We start from the raw sequence: 24,901 nt of genomic DNA, 5'->3' as shown, positions 1-24,901 counted from the left end.
TGCTCTTACCCTCCCTCTTGGCTGTATGAATGCTCTTACCCTCCCTCTTGGCTGTATGAATGCTCTTACCCTCCCTCTTGGCTGTATGAATGCTCTTACCCTCCCTCTTGGCTGTATGACTGCTCTTACCCTCCCTCTTGGCTGTATGACTGCTCTTACCCCTCCCTCTTGGCTGTATGACTGCTCTTACCCCTCCCTCTTGGCTGTATGACTGCTCTTACCCCTCCCTCTTGGCTGTATGACTGCTCTTACCCCTCCCTCTTGGCTGTATGACTGCTCTTACCCCTCCCTCTTGGCTGTATGACTGCTCTTACCCCTCCCTCTTGGCTGTATGACTGCTCTTACCCCTCCCTCTTGGCTGTATGACTGCTCTTACCCCTCCCTCTTGGCTGTATGACTGCTCTTACCCCTCCCTCTTGGCTGTATGACTGCTCTTACCCCTCCCTCTTGGCTGTATGACTGCTCTTACCCCTCCCTCTTGGCTGTATGACTGCTCTTACCCCTCCCTCTTGGCTGTATGACTGCTCTTACCCCTCCCTCTTGGCTGTATGACTGCTCTTACCCCTCCCTCTTGGCTGTATGACTGCTCTTACCCCTCCCTCTTGGCTGTATGACTGCTCTTACCCCTCCCTCTTGGCTGTATGACTGCTCTTACCCCTCCCTCTTGGCTGTATGACTGCTCTTACCCCTCCCTCTTGGCTGTATGACTGCTCTTACCCCTCCCTCTTGGCTGTATGACTGCTCTTACCCCTCCCTCTTGGCTGTATGACTGCTCTTACCCCTCCCTCTTGGCTGTATGACTGCTCTTACCCCTCCCTCTTGGCTGTATGACTGCTCTTACCCCTCCCTCTTGGCTGTATGACTGCTCTTACCCCTCCCTCTTGGCTGTATGACTGCTCTTACCCCTCCCTCTTGGCTGTATGACTGCTCTTACCCCTCCCTCTTGGCTGTATGACTGCTCTTACCCCTCCCTCTTGGCTGTATGACTGCTCTTACCCCTCCCTCTTGGCTGTATGACTGCTCTTACCCCTCCCTCTTGGCTGTATGACTGCTCTTACCCCTCCCTCTTGGCTGTATGACTGCTCTTACCCCTCCCTCTTGGCTGTATGACTGCTCTTACCCCTCCCTCTTGGCTGTATGACTGCTCTTACCCCTCCCTCTTGGCTGTATGACTGCTCTTACCCCTCCCTCTTGGCTGTATGACTGCTCTTACCCCTCCCTCTTGGCTGTATGACTGCTCTTACCCCTCCCTCTTGGCTGTATGACTGCTCTTACCCCTCCCTCTTGGCTGTATGACTGCTCTTACCCCTCCCTCTTGGCTGTATGACTGCTCTTACCCCTCCCTCTTGGCTGTATGACTGCTCTTACCCCTCCCTCTTGGCTGTATGACTGCTCTTACCCCTCCCTCTTGGCTGTATGACTGCTCTTACCCCTCCCTCTTGGCTGTATGACTGCTCTTACCCCTCCCTCTTGGCTGTATGACTGCTCTTACCCCTCCCTCTTGGCTGTATGACTGCTCTTACCCCTCCCTCTTGGCTGTATGACTGCTCTTACCCCTCCCTCTTGGCTGTATGACTGCTCTTACCCCTCCCTCTTGGCTGTATGACTGCTCTTACCCCTCCCTCTTGGCTGTATGACTGCTCTTACCCCTCCCTCTTGGCTGTATGACTGCTCTTACCCCTCCCTCTTGGCTGTATGACTGCTCTTACCCCTCCCTCTTGGCTGTATGACTGCTCTTACCCCTCCCTCTTGGCTGTATGACTGCTCTTACCCCTCCCTCTTGGCTGTATGACTGCTCTTACCCCTCCCTCTTGGCTGTATGACTGCTCTTACCCCTCCCTCTTGGCTGTATGACTGCTCTTACCCCTCCCTCTTGGCTGTATGACTGCTCTTACCCCTCCCTCTTGGCTGTATGACTGCTCTTACCCCTCCCTCTTGGCTGTATGACTGCTCTTACCCCTCCCTCTTGGCTGTATGACTGCTCTTACCCCTCCCTCTTGGCTGTATGACTGCTCTTACCCCTCCCTCTTGGCTGTATGACTGCTCTTACCCTCTCAGTACCAGCCAGAAGGCATGCCTGGTCTGTCGGTCAGTGGGTTTGCCTAACTTTGTCTTTTTCCATGTGTGTGGTTGTCTCGCTGCCACTGTCCCCCCCCCCCCCCCCCCCCCCCCCCCCTCTTTCTGTCCTGCGTGCTTGGTAAGCCTAGAGTGTCGTTGGGAGAGTGTCGTCTGCTGCTGTCCTAATCAGCAAGCAGCTTTGCTCTATCGTCACGGTAACAAGGAGCCTATTACTGGGGAAATGAGGTGTGATTAACTCTTAGGTTTTACCAGATGGACATCTCAACCCAGTCTGTCTGGAGCAGCATGTTCCCCCTACATGTAGTACAGAGCTTCCCACACCATAACCCACCAGCGCTCTCGCTACACGCACCGTGCATATGTCATGTGTACACACGCGCTCGCACGCGCTCCGTGTGAGTGTTTGCGTGTGCTTACGCAGCATGCATGTTTCTCACACTAGCTGATAAATAGATGGAGTGTGTGTGTACCATCACAAAGACGACGCACCTTGTGAGCCTGTGTGAAAAATCTATCATTTGAACCCAACCGTTCAGCAGCCTAACAGTCCTCAGCGGAGTTAAATGGATGGTTGAACCCAGATGACTTTAGTAGACGGAAGGCCAGCACCACCAGTATTATTCAAGTGTTTGACATCGTTGCATATTTCTCTGGTGCTCTTCTGATTTACCAATGTCTTGGACACATGTTTTTTTTTTTTGTCTTTCCTCTCCTTCAGAGACGAGGGGCCATCTCGTATGACAGCTCAGATCAGACTGCTCTGTACATTCGTATGCTCGGTAAGTACTGTACCCTGTAACATACAGTACACACCAACTAGCGTTATGCTAGTTACTGAGTACTGTCCCCACCCACACTCACTCAGCAGCACCACCAGCCATTTTGTTGTAGCACAACTAGCATTTCAATACTAGCAACTATAAGTACTGCTCACTGTCCCCACATTCAGAATGAACAGGCATCAGGCCTCTAGATTGCACATCAAGGAAAGGGTTGAAATATTGTTGTTCTTGTCATATTATATAATAGTTAAGTAACAACGTAAAAGGGATAAATAGATTTTAGAAAGGGATAGAGGAATTCAAGCAGACTGAGAGATGGATCACTCGTCTGATCTCTTTGATCTCTCCATCACATAAGGTTTAAGTCATGTCTGAGTCCGTCCAGGTCAGCCGTTGGTCCACAGAATTAAGCCTCTGAATTTTGAGGAGATTTACTGAGGCAGAGGTTTAATTCTGTGTCGTGCTGGGCCCATAGGTCTGTGGAATGTTCTGGGTCCTCTGTGTGGATGCTAGGAGTCCACTCGATTTAGACCAGTATGTCTGTGGTTGTTTAAGAGTCTGTCTTGTTGGTTATGTATGTATTCTATGTTGTCTGCACTGCCACGCAACATTTCGGGATAATAGTTTATTGAATTGGATTTAGCCCTGCCTACCCAGCAGTCAGTCTAGCAGACCAGACCAAGACAGATTAGACCTTTATGCCTGTTCTGTTGTCATGGGAGATTTATATACATAGGGCCAGGAGTTTTCCAGGAAATACTCTGGGCCCTGTTTATAACCTTCAACTGGCCAGGTCACTGACCTCACTTCCTGTCCGGCGGAAGCTATGATGGTTTGTGCTGCAAATAGTTTGATTAACTATTTTCGGATACAATTCTGTTGGAAGTTAACTTAGATATGTACTTTTTTTAAAACACCGATTACTGACCTCTTCAGTAGTTCAATCATCTCAAGAAGACAATCTAAATGACCATTTTACTTAACTCAATGATGTAACAACAATTTTCTGCTACTAGCGTTCCCCTGGTTAGCTCTGGCTCTAGTATTAGGATTGCTTTGAGAGCATGTGTTTTTGTGGAGTTGGTGGATATTAAAATTCATAGTAAGATGTGCTGCAGCATCCCAGTTCAGGACATGTAGGCTATTTGCCAGGGCCTGTGATAAATTACTAGGCCAGTCTGTTGTCATACAGTGGGGTTAAAAACATTATAGCGTAGAGGTCAGTGCACATTGCAAATCAACTGTCTGACCCATATTCCCCTGACGTCAAGGCCCGCTGGCACACAATGGGGAAAACGTGACTCTCCACATCTCATCACACATTTTAAACGTGCAGCTCACACACACAGACACCAAATGACTTGGATGTGTGATTGTATGTATATGTGAGTTTGTGTACATCATACATACCTTTATGTATATTTAAATTAAATCTGTGAGCGACCGTCCTTTAATGGTAATTCCCAGTTTTGCTATTTTGCTAGGGGCTTGTGTTATATTCAAACAGCTGTTCCCAAGTAAGTAAAGCTGGTGGGAGTGAGACTGTACTGAATGACTGATCTGATGTACAAATCAGTGCTGAAGAGCTGCATTAGCCTATCAGTCTGACTGTGCTGCTGAATGACTCATCTAGGAGACCACTATTGACTGGGTTGCCTGGACCAGTACCATAGCAATAGTCAGTGTTCGCCTCTGAGTATGAAGCACAAACCTGTCTACTGTACTCTACTGTAGGTTGCTCTGCTGCTCTGACTACTAATACTAGTGTTACTGTAGCCTTGCCTGGCATTGCATGCTGAGCTGTTCCTAGTTCTCTTAGTGGTCTACATGCTGCTGCCCTTTGGAGAGGAGGAGAGGGAGAGTGCATGTGTGTGAGTACAGCATGTTGGTGACCTGTGTATGTGGGAGCGCTCTTTCTCCACTGTACGTTCCATGACTCTTGAGGACGTGTGTGCGTGTTGCTTCCCTCTAGGAGATGTTCGAGTGAGAAGTCAGGTAGGATTTGAACCAGAAGGAAGAGGTTCCTATCCGTACCTGTGCATTGACTTCCGGACCCTACACTGTGAGTATGAACCATGACGACAACAAAAAACGTATTTCCTCACTGCGTAGTAGTGGTGTGAATTTTCTCTAGTTACCCTCACTGATCAGTTAAGAGATAGAGATGGTACCGGCATACAGCCCTGCCCCTGCGGGTACCACCTGTCTTAACTCTGTAGATCTGCTACACCTGACATGTTGGTGAATATCTTATTTATTTCACACACTGATTAGTTGCCATCATTGTCTTTGTAAATAAGTCAACCTGAATGATCCGTATGTGACTGAGCAGGGTGGGGTACTATTCTAGTTCAGGAAGTGGAGTGATATTTAATTTGGACAAAGTCTTGTAGAGAAAATACTGTAAAACTTTCTATTCATGAACTGAATGTCAATCTCAAATCTTTTAAATTGACCGCCAACCCTGAATGTGAGTCCTGCTACGTTAGTGACTCCCATTCCAGTGGAGTTCTCTCTCTGACAGACGTTCCATGTGTTCACTTCCTGGTTTAAAAGTAATTGCCTTGCTCGGAATGCTGACATGCTTCCTGAGTTGTACCATGACTTTCCAGCCATGGGGTGGGTGGGTGTCCACTGACAAAGCATGACTTGTGACGTGTGTGTGTGTCCAAGCAGTAGGCTAAGTGTAGGCAGTGTAAGTGTGTGTGTCCATCCTCGGGCAGTGGTGTTCATAGTCGACCAGTCTTGAATGCAGTGTGTATATACATCAATCATTTGTCCACTTCTTTCATTCTTATTGATTTAATTTTTATTAGTTTCATCAGTGCTCTTATTGGTATCAAATCAAAGTTTATTTGACACGTGCGCCGAATACAACCGGTGTAGACCTTACAGTGAAATTCTTACGTGGGGGGAAAAAACTAAAAAACACACGAACAATTGGTTAGGCGCCATTTCACAACTCATCAGTGTTCCTATTGGTTTCATCAGTGTTCTCATTCACGTATTGGACATTCGGATAGCCCTTAGTCTCAATTATAAGTCCACCCAAACATTTGTGCAACATTCCTGATTTAAGATTTGGAGCAGATGTCTGCGACTCTAGTGCCTGGGGATTATCAAGCAGAGTACATTACTAAATGATTAGATAGACCTCTAGTGTGTAAACCAGACACGCCATGTCATCCCTCTGTTTCTTTCTGTACAACAGGAAACGGTTGAATCTATCCACTATGTTGTAAACCGTGTACTGCAAGGGGTCCTCGGCCATATCTGGGTTTTTGACAACAAACATTTTATGACCATTACTAACAGATAACGACAAAAAAATGGCTATGGAATAGTTGAGGGTGTAATACAATGTTATAATATTAATCCACAATTCATGTTCTTACCCCTTGGTAACATGGGCCTGGGAGGCTCACAGGGATATTGGTATCCACTGTACGCCATACATTTTTCAACTTAAAGGCCCAGTTTAGTCTGAGGTTGGAATAATACAGAAAATTGATGCCCTTTTAGTGTAAGACCTGTTTGCTTGAAATTTCAGCTGTTTTGGAGGGTTAGAGTTTTGGCCTGCCCGGTGACATCATAGGTGGTACATTAGAAAGAGTTCCTAAACAGGAGGTTGGTGACACCTTAATTGGGGAGGACGGGCTCGTGGTAATGGCTGGAGCGGGAATAGGTGGAATGGTATCAAACACATAGTTTCCATATGTTTGATACCATTCCATTCGCTCCGTTCCAGCCATTATTTTGAGCCGTCCTTCCCTCAGCAGCCTCCACTGCTGCCAACGGCTAGTTTTCAGTTTTCTCCTCCCCACTCAGACCACTCCCAGACAGTCCTAGCAAAATTCTTGCTTGAGAAATTGTACTTCGCTAAGAAGGTATTTGTTTATTTCTTACCATTTGTAATTGAAAAGTCACAGTAAGGTACTTCTTTCAATATATTTTTTGGCAATGCACTAATTTTAAGCTTTAAAACTGCAACATGTTCTCTGTCTCATGACAAAATGTGTAGAATTGCAGGACATTCGCTTGAAAACGGCACATTTCTCTGATGCCAAGAGGTGGGCCTTTAAAATGATCCTTCCCAGGGCCTGAAGGTTTGTCTGGCCATGCACTGCCAAAGTCAGTCAGTGGTCGAAAAAGTTACCAATTTTCATACTTGATTTATACTTTTACTTCTGAAACTTAAGTATATTTAAAACAAAATACTTTCAAGTAGTATTTTACTTGGTGACTTTCACTTTTACTTGAGTCATTTTCTTTTAAGGTGTCATTACTTTTACTCATCTCAAATTCTTTATTAAACAAACCAGACGGCACGATTTTCTTATTTTTTATTTTATTTACGAATAGCCAGGGGCATACTTCAACACTCAGACATCATTTACAAACGAAGCATTTGTGATTAGTGAGTCCGCCAGATCAGAGGAAGTAAGGATGACCAGAGATGTTCTCTTGATAAGTGTGTGAATTAGTAAATGTTCCTGTCCTGCTAAGCATTCAAAATGTAACGAGTACTTTTGGGTGTCAGGGAAAAGGTATGGAGTAAAAAGTACATTTTATTTTCTTTAGGAATGTAGTGAAGTAAAAGTAGTCAAATCTAAATAGTGAAGTACAGATACCCACCAAAAAACTTTAAAGTACTACTTAAGTACTTTATACCACTGGTCAAAGTAACACTCCTTGTATGCTAGTTTTATATCACCTGAGTTATGAGGGGGTCCCTGATGAATTTGCTATAACAAAAAGGGTCCTGGACCCAAAACGTTTGAGAACCACTGTTTTAAACAACTCCAATGTTCTGAATAAACCCGTGTGTTTTCAGCCTGCTCAGAATCAACCTCAGCCTCTAGTCTTATCCCTGGTCCTGGCTTCATCTCGGCTGGGCCCGTGTCTGGTAGGCGGCTCCGCAGACTGCTCAGCTTCCAGAGATACCTGCACTCGTCCCGTCTGCTCTGGGGAACAACCCACCTCAACCCCCTCCACATCCTGGATGAGGACTACATTGGACAGGCCAAGGTCTGATGCTCACACAGACCATACGCTCTGAGCCAATCATACACTCGTATGCATACACAATTCATGTTTATGTGCATGGCTTAACACAGACTTACATTTACGTGTGTGTTTTTCTCTTGCAGTGTATGCTGGAAAGGGTCGGGAGCTGGAATTTCGACATTTTCCTCTTCGACAGATTAACGAATGGTATTTCTAACAGATGTCCATCTTTTCTCCCAGAGCTTTACCTACATTTTTGTAATGTCATCATCCTCACAGAATGAGTGTGACATGACTGCATAGGCCTGCTTTCAACTCATCAGACATTTATAGACAATGATGCCCTCTGGTGTTTGTTTTGCTGAATGCTGTGTAGAACTGGGATGGTGGGGACTCTTAAGTCATTCTCCATAGATGTTCATTGCAATGCTCAACTCCACCACAAACACAACTACCCACCCATGAACACTATTCCTGACCAGCTCTTAAACTAAATCTCACATCCCTCTCCATGCAGGAAACAGCCTGGTGATGATGACCTTCCACCTCCTGAACCAGTATGGTCTGCTGGAGCTGTTTCAGCTGGACATGGTGAAGCTGTGGCGCTTCCTGGTCATGGTGCAGGAGGACTACCACAGCCTCAACCCCTACCACAACGCTGTGCACGCTGCTGACGTCACACAGGCCATGTACTGCTACCTGCGAGAACCCAAGGTAGCAAACAGGATTGACAGTGCTAGTTTTCTGTTGTACAGAAAGTATTCAGAAGTAGCTTACTGGGTTATTGACAACATTATCCCACTGAGCTAAAGCCTAGGCATTTGCTCCTGGAGCAGAGAAAAGTGAGCTGACATTCCCTGTCTCTCCATAGCTGGCCAAGTCCCTGACGTCCTGTGACATCCTCCTGGGCCTGTTAGCAGCTGCCACTCATGACCTGGACCACCCGGGAGTCAACCAGCCTTTCCTAATCAAGACCAACCACTACCTGGCCAAGCTCTACAGGGTGAGAGCCCATAGCTACTTTAGAAGCCATATTAGACAAGAGGGTTATACTACAAAGCAGGATCACTGAGTTGGCTAACTATTGATTTTCTGGTTAATTAAAAAGATAAACTTGGGCCTCCTGAGTGGCACAGCGGTCTAAGGCACTACATCACAGTACTGAGGCGTCACTACAGACTGGTTCGATCTCAGGCTGCGTCACAGCCGGCCATGACCGGGAGACCCACAAGGTGGCGCACAATTGGCTCAGCGTCGTTTGGGGAGGGTTTGGCCGGCCGGTATTTTCTTGTCTCATTGCGCTCTAGCAACTCATTGTGGCGGGCCGGGCACCTGCAAGCTGTCGTCAGTTGGACGGTATTTTCACTGACACATTGGTGCAGCTGGCTTCCGGGTTATGGAGCAGTGTCAAGAAGCAGTGCGGCTTGGCAGGGTTGTGTTTCAGAGGACGCATGGCTCTCCATCTTCACCTCTCCCGAAGCTGTAGGGGAGTTACAGCGACAAGGCTGGAGGGGAGTTACAGCGACAAGGCTGGAGGGGAGTTACAGCGACAAGGCTGGAGGGGAGTTACAGCGACAAGGCTGGAGGGGAGTTACAGCGACAAGGCTGGAGGGGAGTTACAGCGACAAGGCTGGAGGGGAGTTACAGCGACAAGGCTGGAGGGGAGTTACAGCGACAAGGCTGGAGGGGAGTTACAGCGACATGGCTGTAACTACCACTTGGCTACCACAAAATTGGGGAGGAAAAAGGGGCATAAAGATTAATAATAAAAAGCTCATCTTAGATATCAATTAGCCCAAACCCATTACAAGCTTATCTTTCCTAAAAAATAAAATGTTATCAGAATATTTAGGCCAACTTTTTGATCCTGCTTTGTAGTATAACCCTCTGGCTAACGCTACGCTGTCATGTTGGCCAAGCTCTAGAGGGGAGAACGTAAAGCAATCCAAGCTCCTGTAGCTTTAGACCTGGCTGGAGATCACTAGATGGCCATGTAATGTTGAGGTCCATGATTGAATGCAGTTAGTAGCTCAAGATGACAGCATTCTCAATCTGTCTCTGGCCTGTAGAACTCCTCTGTTCTGGAGAACCACCACTGGCGGTCTGCAGTAGGTCTGCTCAGAGAGACTGGCCTGTTCTCTCACCTGCCTGCTGAGGAAGGGTCAGTCATGTTCTTTTTCCAGTGCCAAACGTTTGATTAAAGAGCGTTGTTAAAGAGCAAGGTAATGAGTTGGTTGTTGTAGTATACATTTTATTTAAACTCATGATCTCACCAGGCTGAAGATGGAGCGCCAGCTGGGTTCTCTGATCCTGGCCACTGACATCAGCAGACAGAACGAGTACCTGGGGAAGTTCAGAACACACCTGAACCAGGATGACCTGTGCCTGAGCAACGCCAGCCACCGACACTTCATCCTCCAGGTCAGTTACCAGCTGGGCCATAGGCTTAGTTGGGCCTGGGGAAACTGTGCTAACTAACCAGTAATTGTGGCTCTTAGTTGTGCCTGGGGAAACTGTGTAGAACTAGCTGTTTTGTCTCTAACTCTTTGCAGATGGCTCTGAAGTGTGCGGACATCTGCAACCCCTGCAGACCCTGGGAGCTGAGCAAACAGTGGAGCGAGAAAGTGACTCAAGAGTTTTTTCACCAAGGTAGCCTCTCGTTAATCTCTAATTTTCTCTTCGCCTATCCTGTTCATTTCTGATCGGTGTGTGGTCTATCCCTCTGTAGGAGACATTGAGAAGAAGCACAAACTTGAAGTCAGTCCACTGTGTGATAGCCAGAGAAACTCAATGGGAAACATTCAGATTGGTAAGTTATGATATCTAGGTAAGTACTAGCTACATTCCATTGATAGAACCAGAAGCTCTATTAGGCCTGCCTTTCGAACCCTGTGTGTGTCTCCGTCTTCCCTTCCCCAGGCTTCATGACGTATGTGGTGGAGCCTCTGTTTGCCGAGTGGGGTCGGTTCTCTGACACGCGTCTGTCCCAGACCATGCTGGGCCACCTGGGGCTGAACAAGGCCAGCTGGGGTGGGTTAGTACAGCAGGAGCGGCCGTCGAGCCCCGAAGAGCTGGAACCTAGCAGCCCTGCCTCCGTCACCATGCCAACGCCTGCCGTCACCGAGTCAGAACCAGAGTCTGCCTCTGCTGCGGAACCCACAGCCATCACCACGGCAACAGCCACAGCCACGGGAGCAACCAACTCCAAAGAAATACCTCAGGGAAGCAAAGAGTCCTGACGTTCCACGTTTGCCCTTACAACCCCGACCCTTAACCCCTGGCCTCACCACACACTGGGTGGGACAGGTGGGAGGGGCAGGGTGTGGACTTCAAACCCCACCCCCCCACCTGAACCATAAGTTTGTGTTGCTGTTGCGTCCCGTCTTTGACAAACCACTGATTTTATTTAATTTTTAATTCCTTTCCTTGACATGGAGAAACACCTAGATACCTCATTTGGCTACTGCTGTATTTGTTATTTTTATTAGCTTGTTTTATTTATTTGTCCTCTAGTTTTGGCCTTACTAATTTGACACTATTTTGGTGGCAAAGTGAATCTAAGGGAATGACAGTAACTGAAGAATACACTTTTCTAGTTGAAGTGCCATTTTCAAACCAAGTTCTACAGGATGCTTTGAAGGTCATTGAGTATTGAGAAGAGGCTCTCTAAAGACTGCACAGAAATGACATGGTGTGTGTTTTTATAATGAATCTTCTTCCTCGTGAAAAAAGTGACAAGCCCAGTCCTTTTGCTGCCTCTAACGAAGACTGTTTACAGATGTCTTTGTTGTCACATCGAAATTAATCATTTCGGTTCCGCGATATGCCTTCTAAGCACAGATGTGAAGAAACATTAGCGTTTGAACTGTCGCCCCACTGCTGAAGTCGAGCACAAAGCCTCTGTCTGACAGACGGACAGTCACCAGATGCCATAAAGAAAACACCACCTGTGCTCCATTGTATTCCTCTTCTCCTTGCACTCCCAAAAGACTGAAATGTTGGACACCGTTTCTGTTCTGAAAGAATGGTATTCTAGAATGCAATGGTATTGTAGAATGGAACCAATATGAAAAAGCATTATTGTGGACTCAGACTGTAGAGCATGGGTGACCTCGATCTCTGTCACTCTGGACCATTTCACACGCATCTAAACTCCATCACAATGCAACTCGCTCAGGGTTTTGCCAATCTCTATCCCGAGGTATAGGTTGGACTGTAGTAGTTTAGCTACCTGGTAAACATGTTTACGTCTACTGAATGGGACTCTCTGATTAGAGACAATCATAGCCACATGCAACCTAGAGGACTGCTCTACCGATGCCTTAACTATGCACAAACTACGCTAAGTGACCAAACCAGCTTCTTCTACTCATTAAGTGCATCGTATGCTTGCACTCTCTGATCCCCTTTGCCTTTTGTGAGTAAACTCAATCCTTTTTTTTATGGAAACATTCCATCTAATTTAGGTGGTTTTCTGATTCTGTACAGACGGCACAGATGTTTTGAACAATAACGGGTGCTTTTTATTTTAGCTGATTTGTCATTTCGCTGTAAGACTGTTAAACTGTTTACAATTTTTTTGCAACAGCCATTTTGGGAAGATGACTTCAGTATCAAACCATTTTGTTAAGGCTTTGCTGTATTGACCTTTTGATACATGCCTGTTGCAGTTTTTGATTAATAAAAACAGTTGACAAATTTCAATGATCCAATTGAACTTCAGTGTTCGGAGTCATAAACAGGGCTGTATTGAGTGAGATACTCAACATGTAATGAATAGACAGGCAACTCTGTTCTACATCATGTGGAACTGAGGACATAAACCAAAGGAGCTTCAGGGATCAACAATGTAGACTGAAAGGCAAGGCTCCCATGTTAGCAGCGACTGCATTCACGGTAAACGCTGCATGTCAACTCATTTGGAAATTACCTTTCACATTTCTGTAACACTTCAGCGATTGATTTAAGAGCCCTCGGTCATTGTTCAACCACTCAAGGTCTCTGCTTGTGCAGATTACTATAAATGTGCAAACAGTTCCTATTTACCTGAAATGTATCTTTGATGAGATTTGGAAAATAACATTTCATGCACACACATCCAGAGTTTCATTCATAAATTTGATTCTAAGTTTGTCAAATGTGGATGACATTTCCCCATGTTTGAGTTAGGGTTTTAAATCAAGTATTACTGACAGTTGTCCATACTCCCACCATGCAAAGGTTCAAAGCTTAGTATGTCACTGAAATAAACTGGCCAATGTCTTCAATTGTTTCCCATCAGTGGAACTGGTTATGGTATGAAACTAACATGTTTCCCTTAAATGTTTTCATATTGTGGTTTAAAAAGAGGGAGTAGATTACCTCAGGATGAAAATAGGCTTGTCATGGATCTGGAATACACACCGATTGGAACTAATAAAACCATCCTCCTGCCCAGTAATGAATAAAATGACTGGTAGATTAGTGTAAGTTTGGTCCACTCTGCTTAGTGAGGTACAGAACTGGTCCCAGTACAACTCAAAGCGATCCAGTCTAAGATGAAATACAATTAAATCAACCATGGACGCTTTGATAATTGGTAGCAACTACAACTTGACATTTAACTGACTAGGATGCAATTAACAAAAATGATCCCTCTTCTCTGCATACATCTCTATCCCTAGTAAGAAGTAGACAGCAAAGACCCAGTGAGGCAAAAATAAATAAAACTGCCTTGAAAAGGGCATGGATAAGCCTTTGTCACTGTGCATTTAGAAACAGTTCAATCCCATAAATTCCCTTCAATACATGTAGTTATTAACAGTTGTCAGTTGAGAGGAATGTTAGGATTTTGTAGTGTTAGACTATATCCAGAACACAACACTGGTGAATGTCATTGGAATTTAGTTGTGGTACGAAAATCTGACAACCAATCTTAGACCGTCCTAATTTAAGATCGAAGACTTCAAAACAAAAATAAGACATTTAAATGAAACAAATATATATTACATACGGTATGTTATCAAAGTGCAAGAACTGAAGACTGAGGCAATACTGTTGGTGAGTAGGAATGGAGAGCAGATTGATTGCATATCTAGTCAGAAACAACATGGCCATCCACAGAGACCGGTGACAAACAGGTTGATAAGGCACTTAAGTGTCCATGGGTGTCTGGAGGTCCAGAACTCAAACCATCTCTGTGGGTGCTCAGAGGAGCTTTCTCTGGCCAGTAGATTTCAACATGTGCTGCCCAAACTACATGTCAGGTAAAAGAGAGACAGGAGCAAATTGGTTTCCAAACTCACATCAAATATAAAATCTAAGATTTTAGTCATGCTTGCACTTCTCTTACCAAGGGTGTCTCTGGGTGTAGTTTCACTACAGGGGCTGGGGTTTTCAACCGGTACTGCCTTACCTAGAGGCCAGAGAAAGTTAAGCAAATGACAACCCAGACACACAATAGCCAGAAATACACAGATCTAAGGTTTTACACAGTGTAGTTTGAAACTATAAGGTCCAAACTGGGGATTCATGGTTGATGTAATAGACTAATAGACTGGCCACCCCTCATAGCCTGGTTCCTCTCTAGGTTTCTTCCTAGGTTTTGGCCTTTCTAGGGAGTTTTTCCTAGCCACCGTGCTTCTACACCTGGATTGCTTGCTGTTTGGGGTTTTAGGCTGGGTTTCTGTACAGCACTTCGAGATATTAGCTGATGTACGAAGGGCTATATAAAATAAACTTGATTGATTGATTGACTAATGTAGTATCAGTGTTGCTCTTACCAGGGGAACCTCTACTTTGTCGGTCTTGGGGAATTCAGAACAGAAAGGTTTCAGTTCAGAGGCTGGGAAGTCAAACTCCTTGTCCTCATTGCTGTTGTGGCGATAGCGATGGGCAAACTTGCGCTTCAAGGCATTAGCGATGAGAGACGCAGCATCTGTGGGCTCACTAGGCTTGGCTTGGCTCTCCTCCTGCCGGCTGGACAATAATACACAGGAAGTAAGGAAAATCTGTTTTAGCTGGAAATTAGTCAAGTTTTCAGTTAGTAAAACAGTTGTGCTCATCTTCTAATGTAGTCAGACGAACATGGTGCCCACCTCTTAGCGGGGCGCAGCTTGACTTTGCAGATGTCTTTAAGCACATCCAGCATGTTGGGGACCTCTGCCTGCTTGGGCCCCTGGTCCAGCAGTGTCTGTCCGTCTGTCTTCTTCCCACGGCGCTCCTGGATGAGGCCAATGACTGAGAAGCTCCGCTGGAATCCCATGAGTGGGGGTGGAGGAGGGGGAGGGGCGCAGGGTGGTGCAGGGCGACCCGGGGCAGGAGGACCACCTGGGGCTGAGGTGAAGGAGAGAACTTGGTGAGACATGTATAGCTTAGACAATTATGCCATGAAAAGCTTCCATCTTTAGGCAGATAGGTCATTAGAGGAAAATGTCGAAGTACTGTATCTTACCCAGCAAATTTGATTTAACTAGGCAAGTCAGTTAAGAACAAATTCTTATTTACAATGACGGCCTACCCCGGCCAAACCCCAACGACACTGGGGCAATTGTGCGCCGCCCAATCACGGCAGGTTGTGAAACAGCCTGGAATCTAAATAGGGTCTGTAGTGACACCTCTAGCACTGAGATGCAGTGCCTTAGACCACTATGAGTTGTTTGAACTTTGTGTGTTTGTTTTGAAGATTCTTCTTTAACCTTTAGTGTGTGTGTGTGTGTGTGTGTGTGTGTGTGCGTGCGTGCGTGCGTGCGTGTTCCGGGGTTCTCTGTTCCATACCTGGTGTCTGTGCGTTCTGCTCTTGGGTCAGTACTATCTGTGCGATCTGGGCTCTGAGTTTGGCCAGCTCCGTCTCCAGAGCACTGATCTTCTGAATGGCCTCATCGTTGCTGCGGGTTTGACCCTGGGGCTCTGGCTCGGCCTGGTGCAGGCTGGGTAATGATCTACGTCTGGGCAAAGGTTGTTGTTTGGGCTGAGGTGGGTGAGAACGGAACATGAGCCCTGACGGTGCTTCTGACCTGGAATGGGACCAATGGTAAACAAGCACCATATTAGAAGAGGGGAAGATGTTATAGTTAACACATGAGCAAAGGAACTGCCTAATGAGCAGTGTATGGGTCAATAAACAGTAGCTTTCTAAGGACAGCATCACAGCTTGAGAAAGTGTGGCCGTTCCACGGCCCACTCTCCTCTTCTTACCTCGGTCTACCAAATCCAAACCAGTCATTTTCATCTTCCTCCTCTTCCCTGTCGATCCAGACGACATCAGCCAAAGAGGCAACCAGTCCATTCTGTCTCCCAGCACTGTTCAGGACACTACCACCTTCAGTGTAAGGATTGAGCTGAGACACAGGGCAGCCATATTAAACAATACACCAAAACATTCTCCTTACATACCAGAGGATTGGGTCAACAACTAAAACTCAACAAAAACAGGGTCCTGTTTAGCCACACGTGTGCTATTCTCATCTTATGACTCAAACTGTATTCACACTACTTGGAAATGCATTCTGACAGACATTTGATTGGCTTTGGTTGACAACAAAAAACAGAGACCATGCAGGGTACAAGACGGCAACAAGGCCGATCCTTATGCTGTCTATCAATAGCCTGTCAAGGCAGATTCTTATGCTGTCTATCAATAGCCTGTCAAGGCAGATTCTTATGCTGTCTATCAATAGCCTGTCAAGGCAGATTCTTATGCTGTCTATCAATAGCCTGCCAAAGCAGATTCTTATGCTGTCTCTAAAAACTCAGCATAGGAAAGATAAGAAAACAGAAGAAATAAGGACAGTGGATACATTTCAAGGGACAGTTCTAATAAGAGGACCTTTGCATGTATGCTACCAGAAATGTGTCAGCAGCACAAGGTTACTGTTACAGGTTTCCAGGTGAACTGACCTAAAGCAGACATAATGCATTCCTCCCAGAAAGGAAGGACAGCTAAAGAGAGGGAGAGAGAAAACAGTGTTGAAAAGACACAAACTGAATCTACAGACTGAGAACAGGGAACTAACATGACTACCTAAATAAACTTTAAAAACACAGAACTGTTCCTGTGACTAATGCAAAAAAAACAAAAAAAAACAGACTTCTGTTCAATCTAAACATTCAAAAGGCCCCGTAATATGTTTTCACCAAATTGGAACAAAAGGCAAAAACAAAAAAACTCTTTGGTCCTTTAAAAACCTTCTGAATGTAAAATAGTGTACTATAACTTGGAAAATAAATAGGACTCTGAATGACAACATATTGATGTTTCCAACATTAGGGCTGTTTTTTTAAAGAAGTTAAATCTGCTTTGTGTTTCATTTCTTTTGCCATGACACTAACGAGTATCGCGATACTGGCATCGTCCCAGTCCTACTAATAATCCCAAACAATCAGCACGTAGGGTCATGTTTTCCATTCTGTTTAGAGTTGGAGCATCAAAACAGATGAACAAGCAGGGAAAACACTTGATGAAAGTGACTTGACCATTAGATCAGAATACATCAGGCCAGAACGCTAAGAAAACATGACACTTGAGCACAAGGCTTGGAGAGAGAGAACAGAGAAAGGCAGAGGACAGATAGTCAATGTAGCAAGCGCTGACAAAGTGATAGATATTGAAACAATGTCACACACAGATCATACTCTGTCAAAGTATGGCAGCAGACAGTCTACAAAGAATATTATCAATCACTTTTAGTTCTATAACATGTCATAGATCATGGAGACTTCCGACATAGTATGCCTGCCTTCTCTGTCGCAGATACAGTCTTACCTGAAAATGGACCCTGGGGCATGGTTTAAGGGGAAGATTGGTGGCTATTCTTCTCACAATACTCCTCGAGGACCCATACGCCTTGCCTGAAAAGCCAAAGTCCTGCCAAAAATGAACACATAGGCTTATGGTTACGTACTAGAACCAAGATAATGGGTACGTCACTATTAAATCATGCCTTAAAGACAGTATAGTGAAAGAGCCATGAGGACAAGATGTACAACGTGGAGACTTTAGTGATCCACAAATAACATATACAGTTGAAGTCGGAAGTTTACATACACTTAGGTTGGAGTCATTAAAACTCGTTATTCAACCACTCCACACATTTCTTGTTAACAAACTATAGTTTTGACAAGTCGGTTAGGACATCGACTTTGTGCATGACACAAGTAATTTTTCAAATAATTGTTTACAGACAGATTATTTCACTGCATCACAATTCCAGTGGGTTAGAAGTTTACATACACTAAGTTGACTGTGCCTTTAAACAGCTTGGAAAATTCCATAAAATTATGTCATGGCTTTAGAAACTTTTGATAGGCCAATTGACATAATTTGAGTCAATTGGAGGTGTACCTGTGGATGTATTTCAAGGCCTACCTTCAAACACAGTGCCTCTGTTTGATATCATGGGAAAATCAAAAGAAATCAACCAAGACCTCAGAAGAAAAGAAATGTGTAGACCCCCACAAGTCTGGTTCAGCCTTGGGAGCTATTTCCAAATGCCTGAAGGTACCACATTCATCTGTACAAACAATAGTACACAAGTATAAACACCATGGGACCACGCAGCAGTCATACCGCTCAGGATGGAGACGCATTCTGTCTCCTAGAGATGAACGTAGTTTGGTGCAAAAAGTGCAAATCAATCCCAGAACAACAGCAAAGGACCTTGTGAAGATACTGGAGGAAACAGGTACAAAGTATTAATATCCACAATAAAACGAGTCCTATATCGACATAACCTGAAAGGCCGCTCAGCAAGGAAGAAGCCACTGCTCCAAAACCGCCATAAAAAAGCCAGACTACGGTTTGCAACTGCACATGGGGACAAAGATCGTACTTTTTGGAGAAATGTCCTCTGGTCTGATGAAACAAAAATAGAACCGTTTGTCCATAATGACCATCATTATGTTTGGAGGAAAAAGGGGGAGGCTTGCAAGCCGAAGAACACCATCCCAACCGTGAAGCACGGGGGTGGTAGCATCATGTTGGTGCTTTGCTGCAGGAGGGACTGGTGCACTTCACAAAATAGATGGCATCATGAAGACAGAAAATTATGTGGATATATTGAAGCAACATCTCAAGACATCAGTCAGGAAGTTAAAGCTTGGTCGCAAATGGGTCTTCCAAATGGACAATGACCCCAAGGATACTTCCAAAGTTGTGGTAAAATGGCTTAAGGACAACAAAGTCAAGGTATTGGAGTGGCCATCACAAAGCCCTGACCTCAATCCCATAGAACATTTGTGGGCAGAATTGAAAAAGCGTGTGCGAGCAAGGAGGCCTACAAACCTGACTCAGTTACACCAGCTCTGTCAGGAGGAATGGGACAAAATTCACCCGACTTATTGTGGGAAGCTTGTGGAAGGCTACCAGAAACGTTTGACCCAAGTTAAACAATTTAAAGGCAATGCTACCAAATACTAATTGAGTGTGTATAAACTTCTGACCCACTGGGAATGTGAAGAAAGAAATAAAAGCTGAAATAAATCACTCTACTATTATTCTGACATTTCACATTCTTAAAATAAAGTGGAGATCCTAACTGACCTAAGACATGGCATTTTTTACTAGGATTAAATGTCAGGAATTGTGAAAAACTGAGTTTAAATGTATTTGGCTAAGGTGTACGTAAACTTCCGACTTCAACTGTATACACGCATGACTAAGTCGGTTTGGATAAAAGCATCTGCTAAATGTTGATCTCAAGAAGCTTTAACTTTGTCTTCAGCCCCGCGCTGCTTATGAGTATACTGTAAAAATAAAAAAAACGCTAAAAAGTCTGATCGGTGACAGTTGAGATGACAGATATCTGGTCTGACCACGATAGGGCTGTGGCGGTCACGAAATTTCCTCAGATGGTGATAGTCACCATTTCCTCAGATGGTGACCGTTAATTAACAAATGCATTTAGCATCTCCTGGCTTCCACACACGGCCTACAAGCCACTGATGCAGACCTTTGGAATATCTACAATTTTAAAAAGTAATAAATCCATATAATATAGCCTACACTATCACAATAAATCCATTATTTATTTTAGGCAAGTCTAAAGAAGCATGATATGAAGAAAATGTTGTCTATTTCAGAAGAACAGAATAGCATACTCTTGAGTTATCCTTATGCTCGGGTCCTGATCTGGCTATGCCAAATGGCTGTGGGCTACACTAGTTCCTTTAGTAGACACGAATTAATTAGAAATCCATGGAATTATTTTCTAGTATGGAGAATACAATGGAACTAAGCTGAAGAAAATAGAAAGGATATTTTCTCCAATCGATTTGAGGGAGTGTGCACATTCGGCTATTCTGTGTTGAGCAGTTAACAAAGAAACAGGTATTCCTATAGGCTTAATTTAGAGTTATTACTGTAACTTTATTTGTTCTACAAACATTGGGCTATACGTTTTGATTTTTAATACATTGCAAGGCTGCATGAAGCGACTAATTATGATTTGAAGAAAGTCACTTGAAAAGCATGAGCTCTGCTTTGTTTTTTGCGCAGGCTGTACACACTACATCAGTCTCTCATTCACAATTTGACAAGCACTTGATAATAGCTTGAATTTCATGGCGGCATCCCCTTTGAGTGGCTGTAACTGCACGCGTCCTTATCCAATTCCTAAGGTGCATATTGAAGATATTGGAAGAACTGTCCACATTTGTTTCGTCAGCCAACAAGATGAGTAGGCCTAACGAACAGCAAAAGCACTATCCAATGTCAATCTACTATACCCCGTAGTACAAATATTGACCTACTCTATTCTGTGCGAGAGATAAATATTCCAAACATAGTCTGGGACAGTTGTGGGATGCAATAGAGCCCAAATGAATACAACCACTAGCATTAAAAAAAAAATGTATGCAATGTGGCTGACGTTAAGCTTAAAAATGTTGTTAAACCATTAGGCTATTTCTTCGCATTATAAGCGCAGCAATGCGCACACGGTAGTAGGCTATAAGCGCAAATGTTCCATTAGCGTAAAACACCATTATCAAAAGTGACCGCAAACATGTAATACATACATGTAATGTTTTTATTATAAAAGGTGCATTTAGTTTCCCCCCCAAATTGTTTCTCTCGTCTCATCGCTGCAATCCCCCAACGGGCTCGGGGGAGGCGAAGGTGGAGTCATGCGTCCTACGAAACATGACCTGCCTAACCGGCATGCCACAAGGAGTCTCTAGAGCAGGATATGCCAAGTAAAGGCCCACCAGTCAAACCCTCCCCTAACCCAATTGTGCACCGTCCTATGGGACTCCCAGCCACGGCCGGTTGTGGCACCGCCAGGGAAATGAACCCGGGTCTGTAGTAACGCCTCTAGCGATGCAGTGCCTTAGACCACTGCGCCACTGAGGAGACCCATAAAGGTGCATTCTTATTGTTTAAAACCTCTTGAAGCTAGGGGGCAGAATATTTATGTTTGGAAAAAATAACATTCCCAATGTAAGCTTCCTATTTCTCAGGCCCAGATGCTAGAATATGCATATAATTGACAGATCAGATTAGGATAGAAAACACTCTAAAGTTTCCAAAACTGTCAAAATATTGTCTGTGAGTATAACAGAACTGATTTTGCAGGCAAAAACCTGAGGAAATCCAACCCGGGAGTGCCTTTTATTTTGAAAAATCCCTGTTCCATTGCCTGCCTTTCCTTCATTTAAAGGGATATCAACCAGATTCCTTTTCCTATGGCTTCCTCAGGGTGTGAACAGTCTTTAGACATAGTTTCAAGCTTTTATTCTGATAAATGAGCAAGATTTATCAAAACGCGTCAGTGGATAGCTGAATGTCCTTCGATTAGTTCATGCGCGCGAAAGTTGTAGCTCAACATTTTCTTTATCTCTTTTATTGAATAGTTTACCGTCCGGTTGAAATATTATCGATTATTCATGTTAAAAACAACCAAACGTTAAAAACGTTTGACATGTTTCTATGAACTTTACGGATACTATTTGGAATTTTCGTCTGCCCTTCATGACCGCTTGAGCCTGTTGATTTCTGAACATAATGCACCAACCAAATGGAGGTTTTTGGATATAAAAATAATATTTATTGAACAAAAGGAACATTTATTGTGTAACTGGGAGTCTCGTGAGTGCAAACATCCGAAGATCAAAGGTAAGCGATTAATTTGATTGCTTTTCTGACTTTCGTGACCAATCTACATTGCTGCTAGGTGTTTGTAATGTTTTGTCTAGTGATCGATAAACTCACACAAGCGCTTGGATTGCTTTCGCTGTAAAGCATATTTTCAAAATCTGACACGACAGGTGGATTAACAACAAACTAAGCTGTGTTTTGCTATATTACACTTGTGATTTCATGAATATAAATATTTTTTGAATTTTTTTATTTAAATTTGGCGCTCTGCAATTCAGCGGTTGTTGATGAAAATGATCCCGCTAAAGGGATCCGTGCGTCAAGAAGTTAAATGAATATTTATGTTTGGAAAAAATAACATTCCCAATGTAAGCTTCCTATTTCTCAGGCCCAGATGCTAGAATATGCATATAATTGACAGATCAGATTAGGATAGAAAACACTCTAAAGTTTCCAAAACTGTCAAAATATTGTCTGTGGGTATAACAGAACTGATTTTGCAGGCAAAAACCTGAGGAAATCCAACCCGGGAGTGCCTTTTATTTTGAAAAATCCCTGTTCCATTGCCTGCCTTTCCTTCATTTAAAGGGATATCAACCAGATTCCTTTTCCTATGGCTTCCTCAGGGTGTGAACAGACCAATCTACATTGCTGCTAGGTGTTTGTAATGTTTTGTCTAGTGATCGATAAACTCACACAAGCGCTTGGATTGCTTTCGCTGTAAAGCATATTTTCAAAATCTGACACGACAGGTGGATTAACAACAAACTAAGCTGTGTTTTGCTATATTGCACTTGTGATTTCATGAATATAAATATTTTTTGAATTTTTTTATTTAAATTTGGCGCTCTGCAATTCAGCGGTTGTTGATGAAAATGATCCCGCTAAAGGGATCCGTGCGTCAAGAAGTTAAATGATCTTCCCCAAACTTGAAACTCACACGCTGTTTATGTATGCCAGTTAGGCTCTACACTCTTTGTAAAGTGGATTAATGTGCATCATTTTAATACGTTATTTGGCCACTTTATTTGTGATACAAACCTTATCAAAACATATAGGCCTAAGGGTTAGGCTACATGAGGTGTACGACTATGAAAAGTAAAAAAAAATTTTTTAAATATTTTTTTATGCTGGACATCATTCACAAGTGATAATATATAATTCATAAGTGATAGGCTAATATTGTCACCCATCAGACTATTCTTGATTTAATCTCGTCTTTACATAAACTAAACAATATATGTGTGAAATTAGTTCTGATTTAGAATGGACCATTATCATGCACCTGTCTCAAAACAGGGGCAGGGGGAGAAAAAAATACATGTCATCTATGCACTTAAATAGTGAATGGAGGACGCTTTTCCTGTGGTTTCATTTTCATGCCAGCCAGGTAGGCTATACTCCTATTGTAAATATAAGCAATGTGCTTAATATTAGAAAACTTTAGAAATAAATATAGTAGGGCTAGCCTATAGAAAGCTGATGGGAGCCTCCTCTTTTTAATTGAGGCCATCACTCGGTTTCCTCACACAATTGTATAGCCTATCGAAATGTTGCACAACATGAGCTCTCATGAAGTGTTTGATTAGATTTTCAAATACATTTGCATTGATGTCAAGAGTGATTAGAGGGACAATAGAGTGCTGAGTACCAGGCAGTTAGCAAGTTCAGTAGGCTACTAATGACCAGCATCAGAGCTTGGAGAAACCTAATTACCATGACTAAACGCTCACATGGAATTTGACTGCCTTCATGACCGCCGGTGTGGTCACCCCCTAACCATGACAGGGGTCTATTTTTTTTAAAGCACATACCAGGTTCTTTTCTATCCTTGTATTGTCTTGACTCATTCTATCGATGCGTTTCAGAGAGGCAGTTGTAGAGTAGTCCACAAAAAAGCATCTTCTGAGGTAGTCTGGGGAAACAAGAGGAAGACAAAACAGGGAAATACCTGTAGTTAGTTTGAGCAACAACACCAAGGCAGCAATATGTGGAGAAAACACAGGTCAGGGTTAGAGTCCGTTCCATATTCTTAAGAGTACTGACCCTCACAGATCATTAGACAGAGACTCAAGCCGTCATTACAGTCAAAGGTTTTCCCATGTGATAGATTTTTGCCTTCCTCCAGTTATTTTTAATTTGTTCATTTTATCTTATCCTAGCCATCACTTTAACTTCTCTTTGTATTCATAATAGTGATGACAAGTTTTATACCTGCTTTTTTAGGACCCCCTGGCTTAAAGCTCTCAAAAGGCCCCCTGGCTGAGAATAAATGAAAATGTTGATTTGACAGTTCATATTCTTGTGTGGCTACTGCTTGTCTGCAACGGCTGACATGCAATAATGTACTCTAAACATCATTGCATATCGACCAGTGCAGACTGTAGCTAGTTATTGTGTGTAGACAGACAACTTGCCAGCCTCCCTGGCTAACGTTAGCAAGTTGCTGCGTGTAAATAGCTAACGTAAATCCTAAACTGTCTGAAGTAACTTAACTAGTGAGGGACGAAAGACAGTAACTGTTTTTTTATTTTCTGTGAATATATATTGCGTGACAAACAACTTATAGTAGTTAGGTTAAGTATCTTGCCATAAACCTCTATTTCCATATGTAAGCAAGCATAGTGAATGGTTTGGATACCTATAACGTGTTAGTTAGCTAAATTAGCTACCAGCTAAACTAACTAGCAGTAGCTAGCGAAACTTCTTCCTAACCAAGGCGTTGAGTGTTCAGTGGTGTACAGTTGGTTAACGAATCAAACAAAGGCTCACTGGGTTTTTAACAGCAGCAAAGGCAAAATCATAGCTACGTTCGTAGATCGAATTTGATCAAATAAAAACGTACTAGTGTCCTTACGACAACGTCCAATAACAGCTTTCTGTTCACCTCAAACAACCCTAAATGTTCACTTTCAAATCAGCTTAATCCTGGCAAAGTGAGTAGGCGGGAAAATGTTTTTTT

The 24,901-nt window shown here is 43.7% G+C and overlaps 2 protein-coding genes across 2 annotated transcripts in view; one reads left to right on the top strand and one right to left on the bottom strand.

Annotated features, from left to right (window-relative positions):
• Nucleotides 1-12,572, top strand: part of LOC120050984 (high affinity cAMP-specific 3',5'-cyclic phosphodiesterase 7A-like) — a 29,633-nt gene extending 17,061 nt beyond the window's left edge. Inside the window, exons 2-12 of the mRNA XM_038997546.1 lie at nucleotides 2,798-2,858; nucleotides 4,834-4,923; nucleotides 7,696-7,889; nucleotides 8,012-8,075; nucleotides 8,386-8,582; nucleotides 8,740-8,871; nucleotides 9,938-10,029; nucleotides 10,145-10,289; nucleotides 10,421-10,517; nucleotides 10,597-10,677; nucleotides 10,788-12,572. Of these exons, the coding sequence (XP_038853474.1) occupies nucleotides 2,798-2,858; nucleotides 4,834-4,923; nucleotides 7,696-7,889; nucleotides 8,012-8,075; nucleotides 8,386-8,582; nucleotides 8,740-8,871; nucleotides 9,938-10,029; nucleotides 10,145-10,289; nucleotides 10,421-10,517; nucleotides 10,597-10,677; nucleotides 10,788-11,107 (1,473 nt within the window). The 3' untranslated portion in view covers nucleotides 11,108-12,572. The remainder of the gene's footprint in view (nucleotides 1-2,797; nucleotides 2,859-4,833; nucleotides 4,924-7,695; nucleotides 7,890-8,011; nucleotides 8,076-8,385; nucleotides 8,583-8,739; nucleotides 8,872-9,937; nucleotides 10,030-10,144; nucleotides 10,290-10,420; nucleotides 10,518-10,596; nucleotides 10,678-10,787) is intronic.
• LOC120050982 (mitochondrial fission regulator 1-like) lies at nucleotides 12,369-24,860 on the bottom strand. Its single transcript, XM_038997539.1, has 9 exons — nucleotides 24,785-24,860; nucleotides 23,754-23,854; nucleotides 17,611-17,712; nucleotides 16,044-16,186; nucleotides 15,624-15,862; nucleotides 14,945-15,182; nucleotides 14,630-14,825; nucleotides 14,200-14,262; nucleotides 12,369-14,102 (listed from the first exon to the last, which is right to left on the bottom strand). Exons 2-9 carry the CDS (start codon nucleotides 23,787-23,789, stop codon nucleotides 14,055-14,057), a joined length of 1,065 nt encoding a protein of 354 aa, XP_038853467.1. The 5' UTR covers nucleotides 23,790-23,854; nucleotides 24,785-24,860; the 3' UTR covers nucleotides 12,369-14,054.
• Between the last annotated feature and the right edge of the window lie 41 nt (nucleotides 24,861-24,901).

Source organism: Salvelinus namaycush, chromosome 7, assembly GCF_016432855.1.
Source record: "Salvelinus namaycush isolate Seneca chromosome 7, SaNama_1.0, whole genome shotgun sequence".
Taxonomy (NCBI): domain Eukaryota; kingdom Metazoa; phylum Chordata; class Actinopteri; order Salmoniformes; family Salmonidae; genus Salvelinus; species Salvelinus namaycush.
Note: the sequence above shows the minus strand (reverse complement) of the source record. Positions and strands in the feature narration are given on the sequence as shown.